Genomic DNA, 16,421 nt, shown 5'->3' with positions numbered 1-16,421 from the left:
CCAGCAACTAGGAATAATTTAGAGCCTACCTTTTGTTGAACCTTGGTTAAAATCCATGTCAAACAACCGACGAGAAGGCAAATCCATTACATCCACCACAAGTTTTTAAAACTTGCTACCGGCTCTAAAACTGGTGTGTGTGTGTGTGCGTGCGTGCGTGCGTGAGAAAGAGAGGCGCGGACGCGATCCCACTGTTCGATCACGCCCGCACCTCTCTCTCTCACACACACACACACACACACACACACTCTCTCTCTCTCTCTCTCTCTCTCTCTCTCTCTCTCTCTCTCTCTCTCTCTCTCTCTCTCTCTCTCTCTCTCTCTCTCTCTCTCTCTCTCTCTCTCTCTCTCTCTCTCTCTCTCTCTTCAGTTTTAGAGTCAGTTTTTCAAAAAAAAAAACTTTAAATGTTCCACATCTTTTATACTTTAGTTATGTTAATCAACTTTGTTTCATGAAATTCATGTTAATTAAAACCATTCATACTTTTCCAACTATTCTCACTACTTTAACTTCTTGTTGATACATGTAAAGCCATTTTTATCATAGTGAGTCCAATTTATATTAATATTGCTTACATTTTAAGCATAACATTGGCTATAAAATAGAAGTTAAGGTCTTTTGCCTTGGTATGACCAATTGTCATTTTGTGGGCAATGCTAAGGCAGAATACAGTAACTTCCGAAAAAGGGTCAAAGGTCAAATTTGAGTTCAACATTTTTTTGTAGATGGGTTAATAAAGGTATACACTACAACATGTGAAAATTACAATATTATACCTATAACTCAATTGCCAGGACATTAAGATAACTTTAAAGTCATTTTTCTCAGTTTCACACTCTGGTGAGTTAAGGTCTTTTGCCTTAGTAGGGCAGAGCATATCACAGCCTCCGATAACACCAGAGCAACAGCCCCTCTCACCAGACACTTTTTCCCTCTCTCCAGCATCGCCACTTCTGTGCTTCTCACAGAAAATGGAAGAACTGGTGTATGCTGGAACCACACTATCCCACTCTTTTGCTGCAAGCCCCCAGATACCAACCAAAAAACGGCAGGCACCTCAACCACCCGCACCAAAGCCTGCACCAAAGCCTGCGGGCCCAGCTCGCCCTCCCCCTCCTGTGAGAGCTCTTCGGCCTCTGCCACAACGCCAGGGCCAGGGCCCACACCCTCCTCCATCTGCTCGAGGTGAACCAAAAACAACTGATACCAGCTCTCAGTGATATGTGTCGGGTCTCCGCTATGATAACAGTAACTTTCTCAAATGTTTACAGAACAAACGGGAACCCAGTGTGCCTGTATCTTTCTCTATTGCTGTTCTATTACAAGATAGAAAGTCAAAGGCCTTCATTTACCGTACAGCAAACCCAACTAATCTGGTGCCTATTACACGTCAAACTAATATTGCTGTGGGGAAAAGTAAGACTGTTAAGTTAGCACTTTTTAACATTCGGTCACTTAAAAATAAATCACTTCTTGTCAACGACTTAATAACCACAAACAATCTGGATTTTATGCTTCTAAATGAAACCTGGCTAGAAGACAGCTGCAGTGCAACAGTCCTCAATGAAACAGCCCCTCCTAACTTTACTTTTATGAGTGTCTGCAGAGCTGTAAAGAGAGGTGGGGGTCTAGCTGCTCTTTTTAAAGATATCTATCAATGTAAGCAAATATCATTTGGGAATTACCTGTCTTTCGAATATCTGGGTATTGTGTTAAAAGGTGCTCCACGCATTTTACTTATCATTATTTACAGGCCTCCAAAATACTCTCCAGCCTTTGCTAAGGACTTTACAGAACTGTTATCAACAATTACCTCAGAGTTTGACTGTTTTACCATTGCTAGAGATTTTAACATCCACATAGATAATGCAGAAAACAATATGGCAAAAGAAATCAAAACTGTTTTAAAAACTTTTGATCTGACTCAGCATGTACATGGACCCACACACAATCGTGGACACACTCTTGATTTACTTATTAGTAAGGGTCTAAACATTTCATCGATTGTTATTAAGGATGTAGCACTGTCTGATCATTTCTGTATTTTCTTTGATATATTGATCTCTCCTGCCACTGAAGCTAGATCTGTGTCTGTCAAGAAGAGATGCTTAAATGAGAACACTAGTGTACTATTTATGAAGGCTATATCTTTAACACCAAGCATATCTGCAGACTCTGTTGATTTTCTCCTTGATTCTTTTAACTCAAAAGTTAAAAGTGTATTTGATGATATTGCTCCTGTTAAAGTCAGGAAGAAGAGTGGCAGACAAAAAGCACCTTGGAGAAACTCAACAACAGTGCAAAATATGAAAAGACAATGCAGAAAAGCAGAGCGCATGTGGCGGAAGACAAAACTTTTAGTCCATTATAACATCTACAAAGACAGCATCCATGCTTTCAGTGTTGTATAAAGTACTAGAAAGCAATACTTGAGTAAAAGTACAAGTATCGTACTAGAAAAAGACTTTGGTAGAAGTGAGTTACCTTTTAGAATATTACTTAAGTAAAAGTCTTAAAGTATCTGATATATACTGTACTTAAGTATCAAAAGTAATTTTCTGATATTTAATGTACTTAAGTAATTGAAGTAAAAGTAAAAGTTTTTTTTTTTTTTTTTTTTTGGTTATGCGTTGAATTCAGCGATCACGGAAACGCGAAAAACTGGAGGGACTGTGTAGCCTGTACTGTAGGCTACTTGTGTTATCGTTTATTTCCCACTCCATGTAGCCTACCTTTAGCTGTAAAAAAAAAAAAATTGCATCACAATAAGTGTATTGTGATTGTCACTAACATTTTTGTAATTAAACTGAATTATATTAGGTTTAGTGACATGTTACAATGTTTAGATGGTACAATTTCTGGTAAGCTACGCTTTTTTATTATTTCAATTCAATTGTGATTTGATTTAATATTGACTCATTTGTATAAATATTAGGTAGGCTACACAAGATAGGCGTTAATTTTTCTCAAAAAACAAACAAACAATAAAAACAACTCACCTAATGCTGTAAAGAGAGCCCTATCAGCTGGTAGGCTAGTAGGCTATTATTTAAGGTTAAAAATAATTAAATATAATGCGTTTTTTATTATTATAATAAAACCTTTAATGATATAAGTAAAAATATAATAAATATGTAATATAGAACACATATTTAGCAAAATACTCTCTATAGCTATTTTTTTTCTTGCCAACTGTGCTATAGGCTAGCCTATGTTTATTAAATGGCTTTCCTGAGGTAAATGTGACATAATTGTCCTTCAGCTATGTTATTGACCTCTTCACGCTGATGAAAAACACTTATTGGTCGATATTATGTATGAGGAATATACATTTCGGTAAGTTGTCATAAAGTAACTTTGTCTAGTCTGTCGGTCTCCGTGTCCTCTTTGCTTCGCGATTTTTCTGTGCGTGAGAAAATGCATGTGTGGCGGGACAGCGTATGAAAAATGTCAATTGCGTGTGTTTCACGGTGAATGCGTGAGAGTTGGCAGCTCTGGTTAAACGTGCTCCAGGTCCTCCAGCAGGTGCTCGTGCTTCCATGGCGGTTTCAGTTGTGCTTCCTCCTCCTTTGGCATGGCAACAAACAAGCATTACGCTGAAATAGAGCGCGCGCCGTGCGGAGCGTGCGTACTGCAATCTAGGAGCAGTGATTCGCCAAACCTCCCTTATTGTAGTCGCACACATTTCTTCCGATTTTATTTTGTAGTAACGAGTAACGAAGATGCTTAGTGGAAATATAGCGAAGTAAAAGTATACATTTTATCTAGGAAATGTAGAGGAGTAAAAGTGAAAGTTGACATAAATTTAAATAACGAAGTAAAGTACAGATACGTGAAATTTCTACTTAAGTACAGTAACGAAGTATTTGTACTCCGTTACATTACAACACTGCATGCTTTCAATATGGAACTAGGCAAAGCTAGACAGACTTTCTTCTCAAATATTATAAACAGCAATATAAACAACACACGCACTCTTTTTGCTACTGTAGAGAGACTGACAAACCCCCCAAGCCAGATTCCCAGTGAAATGCTCTCAGACAACAAGTGCAGTGAGTTTGCTTCTTTCTTCTCTGAGAAAATCAATAATATCAGAAAGGTGATCAGCACATCCTTGAGTTGCGCTGGGGTCAGACAGATCAGACCACCTGTGAAAGTTACTATGTCTGATTTCAAAGAAATTGATGGCAAAATTTTGGAAGAAACCGTACAGCACCTTAAAACATCAACCTGTGCTCTTGACACACTTCCCACATCATTTTTCAAAAGTGTGTTAAACAGTTTAGAAGCAGATCTTCTAGAAGTGGTAAATGCTTCACTTCTCTCTGGGAGTTTTCCAAATTCCCTGAAAACTGCAGTTGTCAAGCCCCTCCTGAAAAAGAGCAATCTAGATAAGACCATATTAAGCAACTATAGGCCGATTTCAAATCTTCCTTTCATAGGCAAGATCATTGAAAAAGTTGTCTTCAATCAGCTGAACAAATTCTTATGCTCGAATGGATACTTTGACAATTTTCAATCTGGTTTCCGACCGCACCACAGCACAGAGCTCATAAAGATAATAAACGATATTCGCCTAAATACTGATTCAGGCAAATTATCAGTGCTGGTGCTACTCGACCTCAGTGCTGCATTTGACACTGTTGATCATACTTCTTGACAGGCTGGAAAACTGGGTGGGGCTTTCTGGGATAGTCCTAAAATGGTTCAGGTCATACTTAGATGGGAGAGGTTATTATGTGAGTATAGGAGACCATAAGTCTGAGTGGACATCCATGACATGCGGAGTCCCTCAAGGCTCAATTCTTGCGCCACTCCTGTTCAACCTGTATATGCTCCCAATGAGCCAAATAATGAGAAAGAACCAAATTGCTTACCACAGCTATGCAGACGACACACAGATCTACTTATCCCTTTCGCCTAACGATTACAGCCCCATTGACTCCCTGTGCCAATGCATTGATGAAGTCAACAGTTGGATGTGTCAAAACTTTCTTCAGTTAAACAAAGACAAAACTGAAGTCATTGCGTTTGGAAACAAAGATGAAGTTCTCAAGGTGAACGCATACCTTCACTCTAGGGGTCAAACAACAAAAAATCAAGTCAGGAACCTTGGTGTGACACTAGAGTCAGACCTTAGTTTCAGTAGTCATGTCAAAGCAATAACTAAATCAGCATACTATCATCTGAAAAATATTGCAAGAATTAAATGCTTTGTTTCCAGACAAGACTTAGAGAAACTTGAGCATGCTTTCATCACCAGCAGGGTGGATTATTGTAATGGACTCCTCACTGGCCTTCCCAAAAAGACCATAAGACATTTGCAGCTCATACAGAACGCTGCCGCCAGGATTCTGAGCAGAACCAGAAAATATGAACATATCACACCAGTCCTCAGGTCTTTACACTGGCTCCCAGTTAGATTTAGGATTGATTTTAAAGTATTATTACTGGTATATAAATCATTCAATGGCCTAGGACCTCAATACATTGCAGATATGCTCACTGAATATAAACCCAACAGATCACTCAGATCACTAGGATCATATCAGCTAGAAATACCAAGGGTTCACTCTAAGCATGGCGAGTCCGCTTTTAGCTATTATGCCAGCCGCAACTGGAACCAGCTTTCAGAGGAGATCAGACGTGCTCCTACAGTAATCATATTCAAATCCAGACTCAAAACACATCTGTTTAGCTATGCATCTACTGAATGAGCACTGTGCCAATGTTCGTCCGACTGTAGCCTACTGTACTTTATTTTTTATTTTTCTAAACTGTTTTAATTATTCTTATTTCTTTTTATTATTTTTAATTTCTTCTATGTAAAGCACTTTGAATTGCCATTGTGTATGAAATGTGCTATATATATATAAACTTGCCTTGCCTAAAACTAGTATTGAGATACAGCCTTGGTCAGAAGCTAAAAGTAAATCATTTGTGATTTATAGTTCATCTGTTTGTTTGGGTTCACTGAGCAGCTGAGATCAGAAAAGCAGTTTGAGAAATTATCTATGGTGGATGGAAGGATTGTTCTGCCTGGTCGAAAACGCGGCGCAGCATGACATATTACAGCAGTACGTAATATGCAAGTTACCATGTAATGGTCAGTAACATCATCACTTTGTGAAATGATATCTATATCGGTTGGATCGGTTCCATATGATATAATTAAATAGAGTGTATGATTAAGACGATGAGTGGGACCAGTGACGTTTTGCTTGACCCCAAAGGAATTTAATAAATCTGTAAACGCAGCCCCTAACGCATCGTTTTAATTATCTACGTGCATGTTAAAAACTCCAACAATTAATGCTTTATCGACGTTGACCAATAGATCTGAGAGAAAATCTGCAAACTCTTTTAGGAAATCAGCGTAAGGCCCTGGCGGTCTATATACGGTAGCCAAGGCTAGAGATAATAGGGATTTTCTTCTTAAATCTGAGAGTGTAACATTTAGTACAAGTACTTCAAACGAATTAAACTTGTCACCTGTTTTCTGGGTAACATTAAGAATATCTCTATAGATTGTTGCAACACCGCCGCCACGACCAATCAGACGGGGCTCATGCTTATAACAGTATCCTGATGGAGTAGACTCATTAAGACTCATCTGCTCAACAGTCCGCGTTGTAACTATGAGGTTTGAGCAGCAGTGCTTCCCAGTGAGGAAAAGTAGAAAATGTTCGTTGTAAGTGAGTTTAAAGAAAAAAATCACGGATTATGAATCAAAACGATGGAGCTCCAAATACAACAACGCGTTCAGAGTCTCCGTGATCTGACTCATTTAACTTACAATAAAGTGAAAGTGAAAAAGTGAAAGTGAAAGTGACGGCCAAGTATGGTAACCCATACTTGGAATTTGACCTCTGCATTTAACCCATCCAAGTTAATGCACACACATTAGGAGCAGAGTAGCGAGTAGTTAACACACACACACTGCAAACGTGGATACACACACCCAGAGCAGCGGGCAGCCTTTGTGTGGCGCCCGGGGAGCGATTAGGGGTTAGGTGCCTTGCTCAAGGGCACCTCAGTCATTTCCCACCGGTTCTGGAATCGAACCAGCAACCTTTGGGTTACCAGTCCAACTCCCTAACCACTAGTCCTTGACTGCCCCTATAGAGTAAACAGGACTGGCTGGAGTCTCTAGCTATAAACTGATCCTACTAAAATCAAAGTCTTAACTTTTAATGTTGGAACCTAAATTAAACATTTAATACCTTTGTAATTCAACAATAGTAACACCTGTATAAAATCTCGTGATCATGGCATTTATTTTGTATGATTTACAATTATTTATAGCCATCATATTATTGATATCCTGTGCTTTGGTTGCATTCTGATGGCATTATTAATACAGATTTGAAATGACAAAATACCTCCATAGATAAATTAGTCCAGCGCTGGCTCGACCGTGTTTAGGGCGGTGCTGAAGGCACCGGCGAAGTTTTGGCACTCTGCCAGCTAGAAGCATGAGTGTTTCAACCAGGTCCGGTACCCGAACTGAGTGAGGTGGGGCTTTAGTTAATTGTTGTATTCATCTGCTACGGCATGTGTAACATTTTTCTGTCAACTGCATAATCCTTCGCGATCGATATCGCACGTTTGTCGATGGAGCGGGTTCAGACCATACTAAATGTTCTGACTGCATTTGTGCAGGACAAAGCTCTGAAGACATCAGAAGTTAGAGGGACTGATGGCAGCTGTACAAAGTACACAGGCTACAACGTAATTTTAATGGACAGTAAAACAAAGGCAGATAACCGTACAATCTGATAGGTAGCATTATTTGATAGAACACCGGCAAAGTAACTTCATATTGACGCGCGGCTAAACAAAGTGCCATTGGCTTTTGGCGCACTTAGTTGGGGACATTAAATGTAACATTTAATTTAATATTCAACAATATATTGATCTGCCTGCTGCAGTGACACCATTATATGAGAACTGGACTGAGCTGGACGATGACATCACGGTTTTCTCCAGAGTGGCTATATATATAAATGAACTAAATGAATCATTTTTTGCATTATTTTCATGTTATCTCTGTAAAGCTGCTTTGAAACAATCTGTATTGTAAAAAGCGCTATATAAATAAATGTGACTCTAAATGTGACTCTCTCAAACATTGGTAGTGTGGGCCAAAGGATACCGTAGGCTGCTGCCATCAGAAGTTCTGTTACGGGTTGAGGTAAGAAACCAGTTTGGGGAACAGGTGGATGTGGATAAGGTTGAGGGCAGATTGGCGTGTTAGATGAGACTGCCACTCGCTGCTGAGGGGCTGAAAAAAAAAACTGATTGTGATTGATAGGTGGGGCTACCTGGCTTGGTAACGGAGTATTCACATTTGAGGTTGATGCAATGGTTGCAACAGGAAGTACAGGCTTCGATATCAGAACACTATCTGTGTGTGGTGTAGCAAACTGGGTGGCTGCTGTTTACATAGGGTTGAATTGAGGTAGTGGCATTGAAACTGGGTTGAGCTGCTGTGGGACAGGTGACATGTTCTCCCCAGAATATGCAACTTGGACTTGAGTGACTACACATGAAGACATTTGAGTTTTGAGAGCTGGAACTCGGACAGGCATAGAGCTTGTAGTCGCAAGGTAGCTTGTGTGTTGACTGAACTGTGCGCGGGTCCCTTAACGTACTCTGTGCCTCTGGAAACATCTGTGTGGCTTGCATCACGGAAGATGATGGTAGGAAGACTGTTGAAATACAGACGAGTGGGAAAAAGGACGGAAGAATGCCCATATATGGGAAACGATGTCGACACCAGAAGCCTCCTTGACTGAAGCAATAGAAGGTTGATGTCACATGATTTAGTTCCTCTGGAAAAAGCCCAAGAAACTGCATAGGAACAATATAACCCAGTTCCGTATAAATATGACTGCTTTATTTGACTGTTGGCTGTTGCATTTTTGATTTTGTTTTTGCTCAAATTGCTCTGCTGTGTTATTTTAACTTGAAAACCTCGGATGAGGACAAGTTATTTTTTAAATCTATTGCTGTAACTGCTTACAAGGCAAATAGCCTGTGTAATTTTCCACTCATACAGGACTGCCCTGTTCAGATTGGATAAGCTGAAGTCTTATAACCTGTAACCTTTTGATATTTTGCTACAAATATTAATCATTGTGTAACCAGTATTTTTATCATTTGTTCAAAAATTTTTTATTTTATAAAGACAAAGTGATCTATAAGTAATAGACAGAGCATTATATTATATCTTGCGAGACCAAGGACAACAAAGGATCCAGGAACGATTCTGCTGGAGAGTAAGCATGAATTTGATCGATGTGTCTAGTTGTCAATGATTGTTATTGTTTCACGAGAGTGTAGGGACACACCTCAAATTTACTGATATAGATTAAACAAGCTAGTGAGGATTTAATCCTATTCTAACCTGACAGCAAAAGACTACCTAGTTACTTCGATACTAGGGGTTCTACAGGAAGTGAGATAAATACCAGATCTCACCACAGCTTGCATGATGGAACTGTGATGGTGGCCCAGTTGTGTCTGGTGATGCTTGAGGCTCTCATACTACTCTCTATAATTTGGCGGAAAATAAAATAAATAAAAAATCTGTAAAATAAACCGTAGAATTCCATACAATTCCATATTTTTTATCCATCTATCCATGAAGGGTGGCGAATTCGGAGAAGATACTTCTTAGAGAAGGTAATTTGGACTTAAGCATTAGCTTATTGCATGCGTGGGCAGAGCTTTTTTATATATATATAAAAAAAAATATTAATAACATTTTCAACTCAAATGTACATATGCATATAATGTAGTTATTTTAATACAGTTTACATTATTTTGTAAATACATTAATAAATCATATTCCTAATGCCTCCTCAATCCAAATGTTATTAAATTTACACAGAACTTAAACATAGATATTAGAATGTAAGGCCATTTTCAGTAAGATTTACTGAGTATTCAGTGCAGGGGCTCAAGCATTGCAATTTTCATATTGTTTGTTGTAATATTGTTTGATGTATATAACAATATGCTCTTTAAATTGTAACTGTACAACCTAATCAGATAATGCAGAACAAAATACTCAGTATTTATTTAGTACATTATTCAGTATTATACAGTACTTTAATGTACGACAGTTAAACTAACCCTGATCCTACCCCTAAACCTAACCTTAACCCATGTAGTTACCGTATATTACACAGTACGTTATTACACAGTTAGTACACAAGTTAATGTACTGTAAAATAAAGTGCAATCAAAGTCCTAAAATTTAATTGAGTTTTCAATATTTGTTGTATGAACTTCAAAGTACTAGAGAAATGGGGTTAATTGTGGGCATTTTTTAAAGTTTCTTTTCATTTTCACATTCGCAATGAGGACAATTGTACTGTCTTGTGTAATGCAGGGTCATTTCTTATCATACAGCACAGACAAATGACGCAGCGCCTGCCGCCTGATACCGAGCTGGGGACTATTTTCAGGCGCTGCGTCATATCATTACGCCTGCTGCACTCATGGTATGACAGCAAAGTTTCTTTATTATTACGCAGGAATGAGAGTATAGTTCCTAACCATATCAGCCTAGAAAATCGCAACTTTACATTTTCCGTCGGTCTTAGTACACGATGTAACTACAGAAGATTTCGGATTTTGGCTGAATGGATTTGAAAACGGTAAAACTCAACTGTTTAACTCTGGGGGAGTTGTAAAATGAGCCTATTTCCAAAAAAAGTGGACTATCCCTTTAAGCATGAATTTGGTGGATTTTTACAGTGCATATATCAGTGAACATCACATGGATTTTGTATGTATGAAACCCAGTTGTGTTTCTTGTCTGCGCTTCACGATAGCTTCACTGGATCATCTGAGGGATTCAACTGAATCAAGATGCTGTTGATCATTGAAGCTCTTCTTCTCATTTCAGCTGTTCTAGGACAGGTGAGCTTGTGTTTGAGTATGAATATTACAGACATGAATACTGATGATTAATCATTATGATTCCTGTCGATACAGGATCACAGAACTGCTGTTGGAGGACAGATATTTCCACTGGATATGGCAGATAATTCAGTTGATGACAAATTTTACTGGTGTTCAAAGGAGATGGAACATCGAGTGCAGACAGAATTTCTGGCTAAGGAAATGTCATCTAACTATGAATTTGCAAGAGTTTGGAAAGATGCTGAAATGTATCATAAACCACCAGGAGATAATTTGTCAAAGAATCATTCAGTTGCCATTTATGTGTACTCTGACTCAGCTTTTAATCTATTTGAGAAATTCAATAATGCTGTTCGTACTGATAAACAAAAATATAAAGCCGGGACATATTCATGGTATTCACTTTACTTTTGGTTAACAGAAGCGATGCAGATTCTGAAGAAAACACAAACTAAATGCTACAATACTTACCGTGGTACTGGAGTTGAATTTGATAAGAACGTTAAGGGCAAAGAAGTTCGTTTTGGCCAGTTTGCTTCATCCTCTACTGATCGTACAGTAGCACAAGGGTTTGGAACTAAATCATGTTTTGAAATCTACACTTGTTTAGGTGTTCATGTGACAAATTATTCAATGTTTGCTAATGAGAAAGAGGTGCTGATTCCTCCATATGAGACATTTAAAATCACTGATGTGAAGCAAAGAGCAGATCAGAAAGATCCCTGGTGTGAAACTGTGTACATTTTGAAAAGCTATAAAAAAAGAAGCTTCCTGGACTGTGCAGCAGTAAGCAGTGGAAACCAAGTTGCTTTTTTAAACGTTTTATTAATTTTAATAGTTTTTTGCTCTGTGGTTAGCTACTAATCAGATAAACACTGCATGTTTCTTCTGGTTATTAAACATCAAATTAATTGTCATGTGTAAGGCCCGATATATTGGTCCAATTGCCGGTTCGCCAATACAAGGGGAAGGTATCACGTGTTCTGTCCTCCCTCATGCAAAGTATTGGTTGGTTAAATTTACAATACATTTAGTTATGTATTCTCTCGTTAATTCATCTGACTCCATAAATGAAAAGGTTTTAATGATATCTGTGGATCATTAATTGTAAGTGAATGTTTGACTATTCCGTTTGACTCTTTAGTAAAATAATGTCAAAGTCAGTTAGAATAATCAAATGTAACAATTTATTATGTCAGGTAAATGTATCATGCCAATTTCATAATCATTTCGAAGATAATCGATACAAAACATCAAATTCTCTGGAATAAAGAAAAGATGCAAACCCAACATTAAGAAATACATGAGTTCGGGGCCTTTTCTGTATTTAAGATCGGTCCGTGAGGCTGAGAGTGAGAGTATCTGAAATACAGAAAAGACCCCGAACTCCCTGCTGCATTTCCTTATATAAACAAACCTTTTACCTGGAAACATGTGCTAACAATAGAAATTTGCATTCAGAGGTACACTGTAGCACAGGGGTGTCAAATTCAGTTCCTGGAGGGCCACAGCCCTGCAGAGTTTAGCTTCAACCCTAATTAAACACACCTGATCAGGTAATCAAGTCCTTCAGGCTTATTTGAAAACTGCAGGTGTGTGTGTGTTGAAGCAGGGTTGGAACAAAACTGTGTAGGGCTGTGGCCCTCCAGGAACTGAGTTTGACACCTGTGCTGTAGCACCTCTTGGGGGTGTGAGACCATCTTCCTTTGTGTGTCTGTTATCCATAAACTCTTAAAAACCTTATTACCTTTTGTTTTACTTATTCTGAAATTAGACATTTGTACCAGTCGCACTGTGACATTCTAAATGATACCAAACATGAAAATACTCTGTTAATCATTCACATTAAACCAGTGGCGGTTCTACATTGAATTACACCCTGTGCGAGACCCCCTTCGAGCCCCTTCGAGCCCCTTCGAGCCCCTTCGAGGGGGAGGGGGGGGGGGGGGGTTCACAATTTTTCTTACCCCATTGGCAGATCATCATGTTTTGCTTGTTTTAAGCAAAAACTCAATTTTAAGTGTTTCACTCAATTTTAAGATATTAAGTCTTATTTTCTGGGGAAATAAATAAAAAAATTATTTCCCCAGAAAACAAGACTTAATATCTTATGTCATTTTACCACTTTGTTAGCGTTATGCATCTTTATTTAAGAAATGTTTGATATTTGGACTGGAAACAAGACAAAAATACTAATTAAGAAAAGCATTTTTTGCAGTGTAATAACTGAACTTGTCACAGTTTTGTTGCAAAGCACAATATTATGGTGAAATTAGATCTCGTGTTTGAGTTAAAACCGAATTATTGTTAAGCATAGCAAGAATCATTGCAAAAAGGATAACAAATAAGAGTTATACCCACCAATTAATATTGCCCCTTCATTCATGACATGGATACCGTAATCATACAGAGAAAACATAGTTGCATACCTTTATCTTTCGCTCGTTTCTAAATTGGACACCTGATGGCTTTGACCTTTCTTGTCCATCTCTTATTTGGCACTCGACATCGACAATCAACAGATTTCCCCTGATCCCCCCCATACCAACTGTCACTCACGAGTCACGACCAGAAGTCAAGACTAAACCAATTCACCTTGGTGGTGGTGACCAAGTAATCGTTTTGTATTACCTATTTTTATTCAGACCATTCAGAAAAACAAAAATGTGCAGGAAATATAGAGGCCTGTATTTATAATATTATGAATGAAATGTGCATTATTTGGAAGAAAGTCGAGGTGTGACTGACTTAGATAACTATATGGATCCCCCCCCTTGTCCGTTCCATTTGGGAGAGACCCAGAGGTGAACTGTCATCCGCGCCCGCGCCTCCGCGCCCCCTCCCCTTTCCCCTTCTCAAACAAACAGCTTCTGTGCGCGGCATCTTCTCAGCAAGCAGGGGCGCCTGCAGCTGAGAGGGGGCGCAAATTTGCCAATTCCCCACACAGTGAAATGATAGATAATAGAAAACTGCTTCGCAGCGCAGAATTTTTTTTTTTTTTGTGACGGCGGCGCCGCCCCCCCAAAAATGCCGCCCCGGGCGATTGCCCGGTTCGCCCGTGCCTAAAACCGCTACTGCATTAAACTATACATTTTCTTGGGTGAATTCAGGTGATCATCTGAGCATGAGAGAGAGGGGGTGAGGGGAGAGGGAAAGAGATGTAGATTAGGATGACTCGGAGGTGAGACTTTCATCGAGACGATGGTGCACGAGAGCCAGTTCAAATTGTAATCTCCAGAGAGGTCCTTTTGTCCTCTCAGGATCTGGTCACCCTCGAAACAGACTGTCCAGCATTTTGTAATTTCTCAATTCTTACACATGCTTTATTGAATCAAATATTCATGCGCTGGTCAGCAGTGGGAAAAGTCAAAGCAGCTGATTTAATATATTGGAAAACGGAGATCTGATTCTTTGCAAAATATGCAGATAATACAACTTTTAAAATAATTTGAATTATATTGTATCAACCAAATTCAAAACTGGCTTATAATATGGTAAATAAACTTGTAAATTGTAAGGGTTACAGTGATAACCTGAACACAATGAGCACAAAACTCAAGATCAAGAAAGTATGTGAAGTTCATTGACCTCTGGGATTGTTGAGTCATGTGACACTTTAATGTGTACTTCCATTTTAAATTCCCAGGGAGAAGAGAAAATTCAGCCCAAACTGATCGTTTGCTGTGAAGCTGTCTTGCCAAATGCTGATGCCATTATATATGTGATGCAAATGCTTTGTGCTTAAGGGAAAACCCTGTGATTTCTGAAGGGTATAAATTGTGAGACCTTCAACTGTTCGAGGCCGATCCTCGTGGTGAAGATACTCGTATTTTTCTAATGTTGATTTTTTTATTCTGTACTTTGTTATTAAAACGAAACCACTGAAAGTGGTGATTCGTAAACTTCTCTATAACAAGTCTCAGAGTGATGTTCTTCTGAAAACTATTTTCTGAACCTGGACAAAAATCCCATCGAGCCTCAAGAGCACGAACATCCAGACTGAGTTTGGCACAGACTTCCCTTGGGAATTTCTAACCAGCGGACAGCGCTAAAAACCTGAAGGTAATTCCAAATCTTCTTGATTTGTACAGGTTATGGAGATGTGTGATGGAAATCTTAGTCATTTAGGGGGAATATAAATACACCTGGATACACAGCAATCAGGTTTACAAGACTGACTGATGTCAAGTCATCTTCATTTATATAGCGCTTTTAACAATGTAGATTGTTTTAAAGCAGCTTTACAGAGATACATGTATAATTTAAGGTAACAGAGATTGTTTTGGCTTTATAGCTGTTCTTTAACCCTTGTGTGGTGTTCATATTTTTGTTACTCAGCCAGTGTTCGTGGGTCTAGTGGACCCGCTGCATTTTGGGGTTTTTAATTCAACACAATCAAAAATGTTATGTTAAAATACTCAACAGATGTTTACTTCATCCCAATTACAAGCAATATAAACAGCATATATGGTTAATATTTTCTCTTTACCTTTGTTAGATCACATTTAAGAATTGCAACCTCGTGTGGGAATAGCAGGAGTAGAAACACAAAACTCTTGCACTCTTTCACACTTACACACAATCTCTCAAAATGCACGCACACACACATACACACACACACACACACACACACACACACACACACACACACAAAACACACACCCACACACACACACATACACATGCACACACACACTCACTTGGATATGTGGTGTACGGTCACTCTCCATAGGCATAATGGTTTTTCTAATGTACTTACTGTATAATCTATCCCTCTACACTAACCCTACCCCTAAACCTACCAATCACAGAAAACTTTTGGCATTTTTTGAATTTCAAAAAACACCATTTAGTATGTTTTAGTATGAGGACACAGACGTCTTCATAAACCATGTTTACGTTGTAATACCCATGTCATTATACACATTTGTGTCCTCATAAACCATATACAAGAACATACACACACTAACAGCAAGCCCTGACAGGAGGAGGACAGAGTAAAGGTACACAGGACCTTCAATTTCCATACTTTTATTAGCCCCGGGTCCAGAGGACCCGAACATCCTGTGTGTAATATAAATGTGTAGGGGGGGTGTACAGTGTGTTTTCATTGACACAAAATGAGCCAAGGCCAATGAGTCTCAGTTTGAAAAAATAATTCATTGTATCATTTTTCTTTTGATAAAAAATGAAAACGGGTCCAACAGACCCGAACACCATACAAGGGTTAATAAAGTTACTTTACAGCTAAAGTTAGTTTTGATTGATTCGCTTCCGTCGCAACGATCATTTGTTATTAAATTAGGGGCCGCCAAGACGACACCATTCTCTCTACACAAACTTTAAACGCGATCCTGTGAGAAACGCTGATGGCGTTCATATGCGCATTAAGAACTGGTTCTTTAGTTATGTGCGTTTGAATATATGTGCACAGGTTTGTAATTCCCTACAAACCAAGCCAAATGAAACGAATTTTCCCGACAACG

At 38.7% G+C, this 16,421-nt stretch overlaps 1 protein-coding gene across 5 annotated transcripts in view; it reads left to right on the top strand.

Annotated features, from left to right (window-relative positions):
* LOC311292661 (ecto-ADP-ribosyltransferase 5-like) overlaps positions 1-16,421 on the top strand; it is a 63,522-nt gene that overhangs the window by 16,275 nt on the left and 30,826 nt on the right. For 2 of the 5 annotated variants that reach the window (XM_084412440.1, XM_084412438.1), the window contains one exon: positions 10,845-10,932. The exons of 1 other annotated variant lie outside the window; for it this stretch is intronic. In XM_084412440.1, coding sequence (XP_084268566.1) covers positions 10,882-10,932 — 51 coding nt within the window. In that variant the 5' untranslated portion in view covers positions 10,845-10,881. Of the gene's footprint in view, positions 1-1,193; positions 9,282-10,844; positions 10,933-16,421 lie in introns of those variants that run through there. 2 more of the 5 variants (XM_084412439.1, XM_084412443.1) reach the window with 2 other exon arrangements.

The sequence above is a fragment of the Rutilus rutilus genome (genome assembly GCF_951802725.1).
Source record: "Rutilus rutilus genome assembly, chromosome: 1".
Classification (NCBI taxonomy): domain Eukaryota; kingdom Metazoa; phylum Chordata; class Actinopteri; order Cypriniformes; family Leuciscidae; genus Rutilus; species Rutilus rutilus.
Note: the sequence above shows the minus strand (reverse complement) of the source record. Positions and strands in the feature narration are given on the sequence as shown.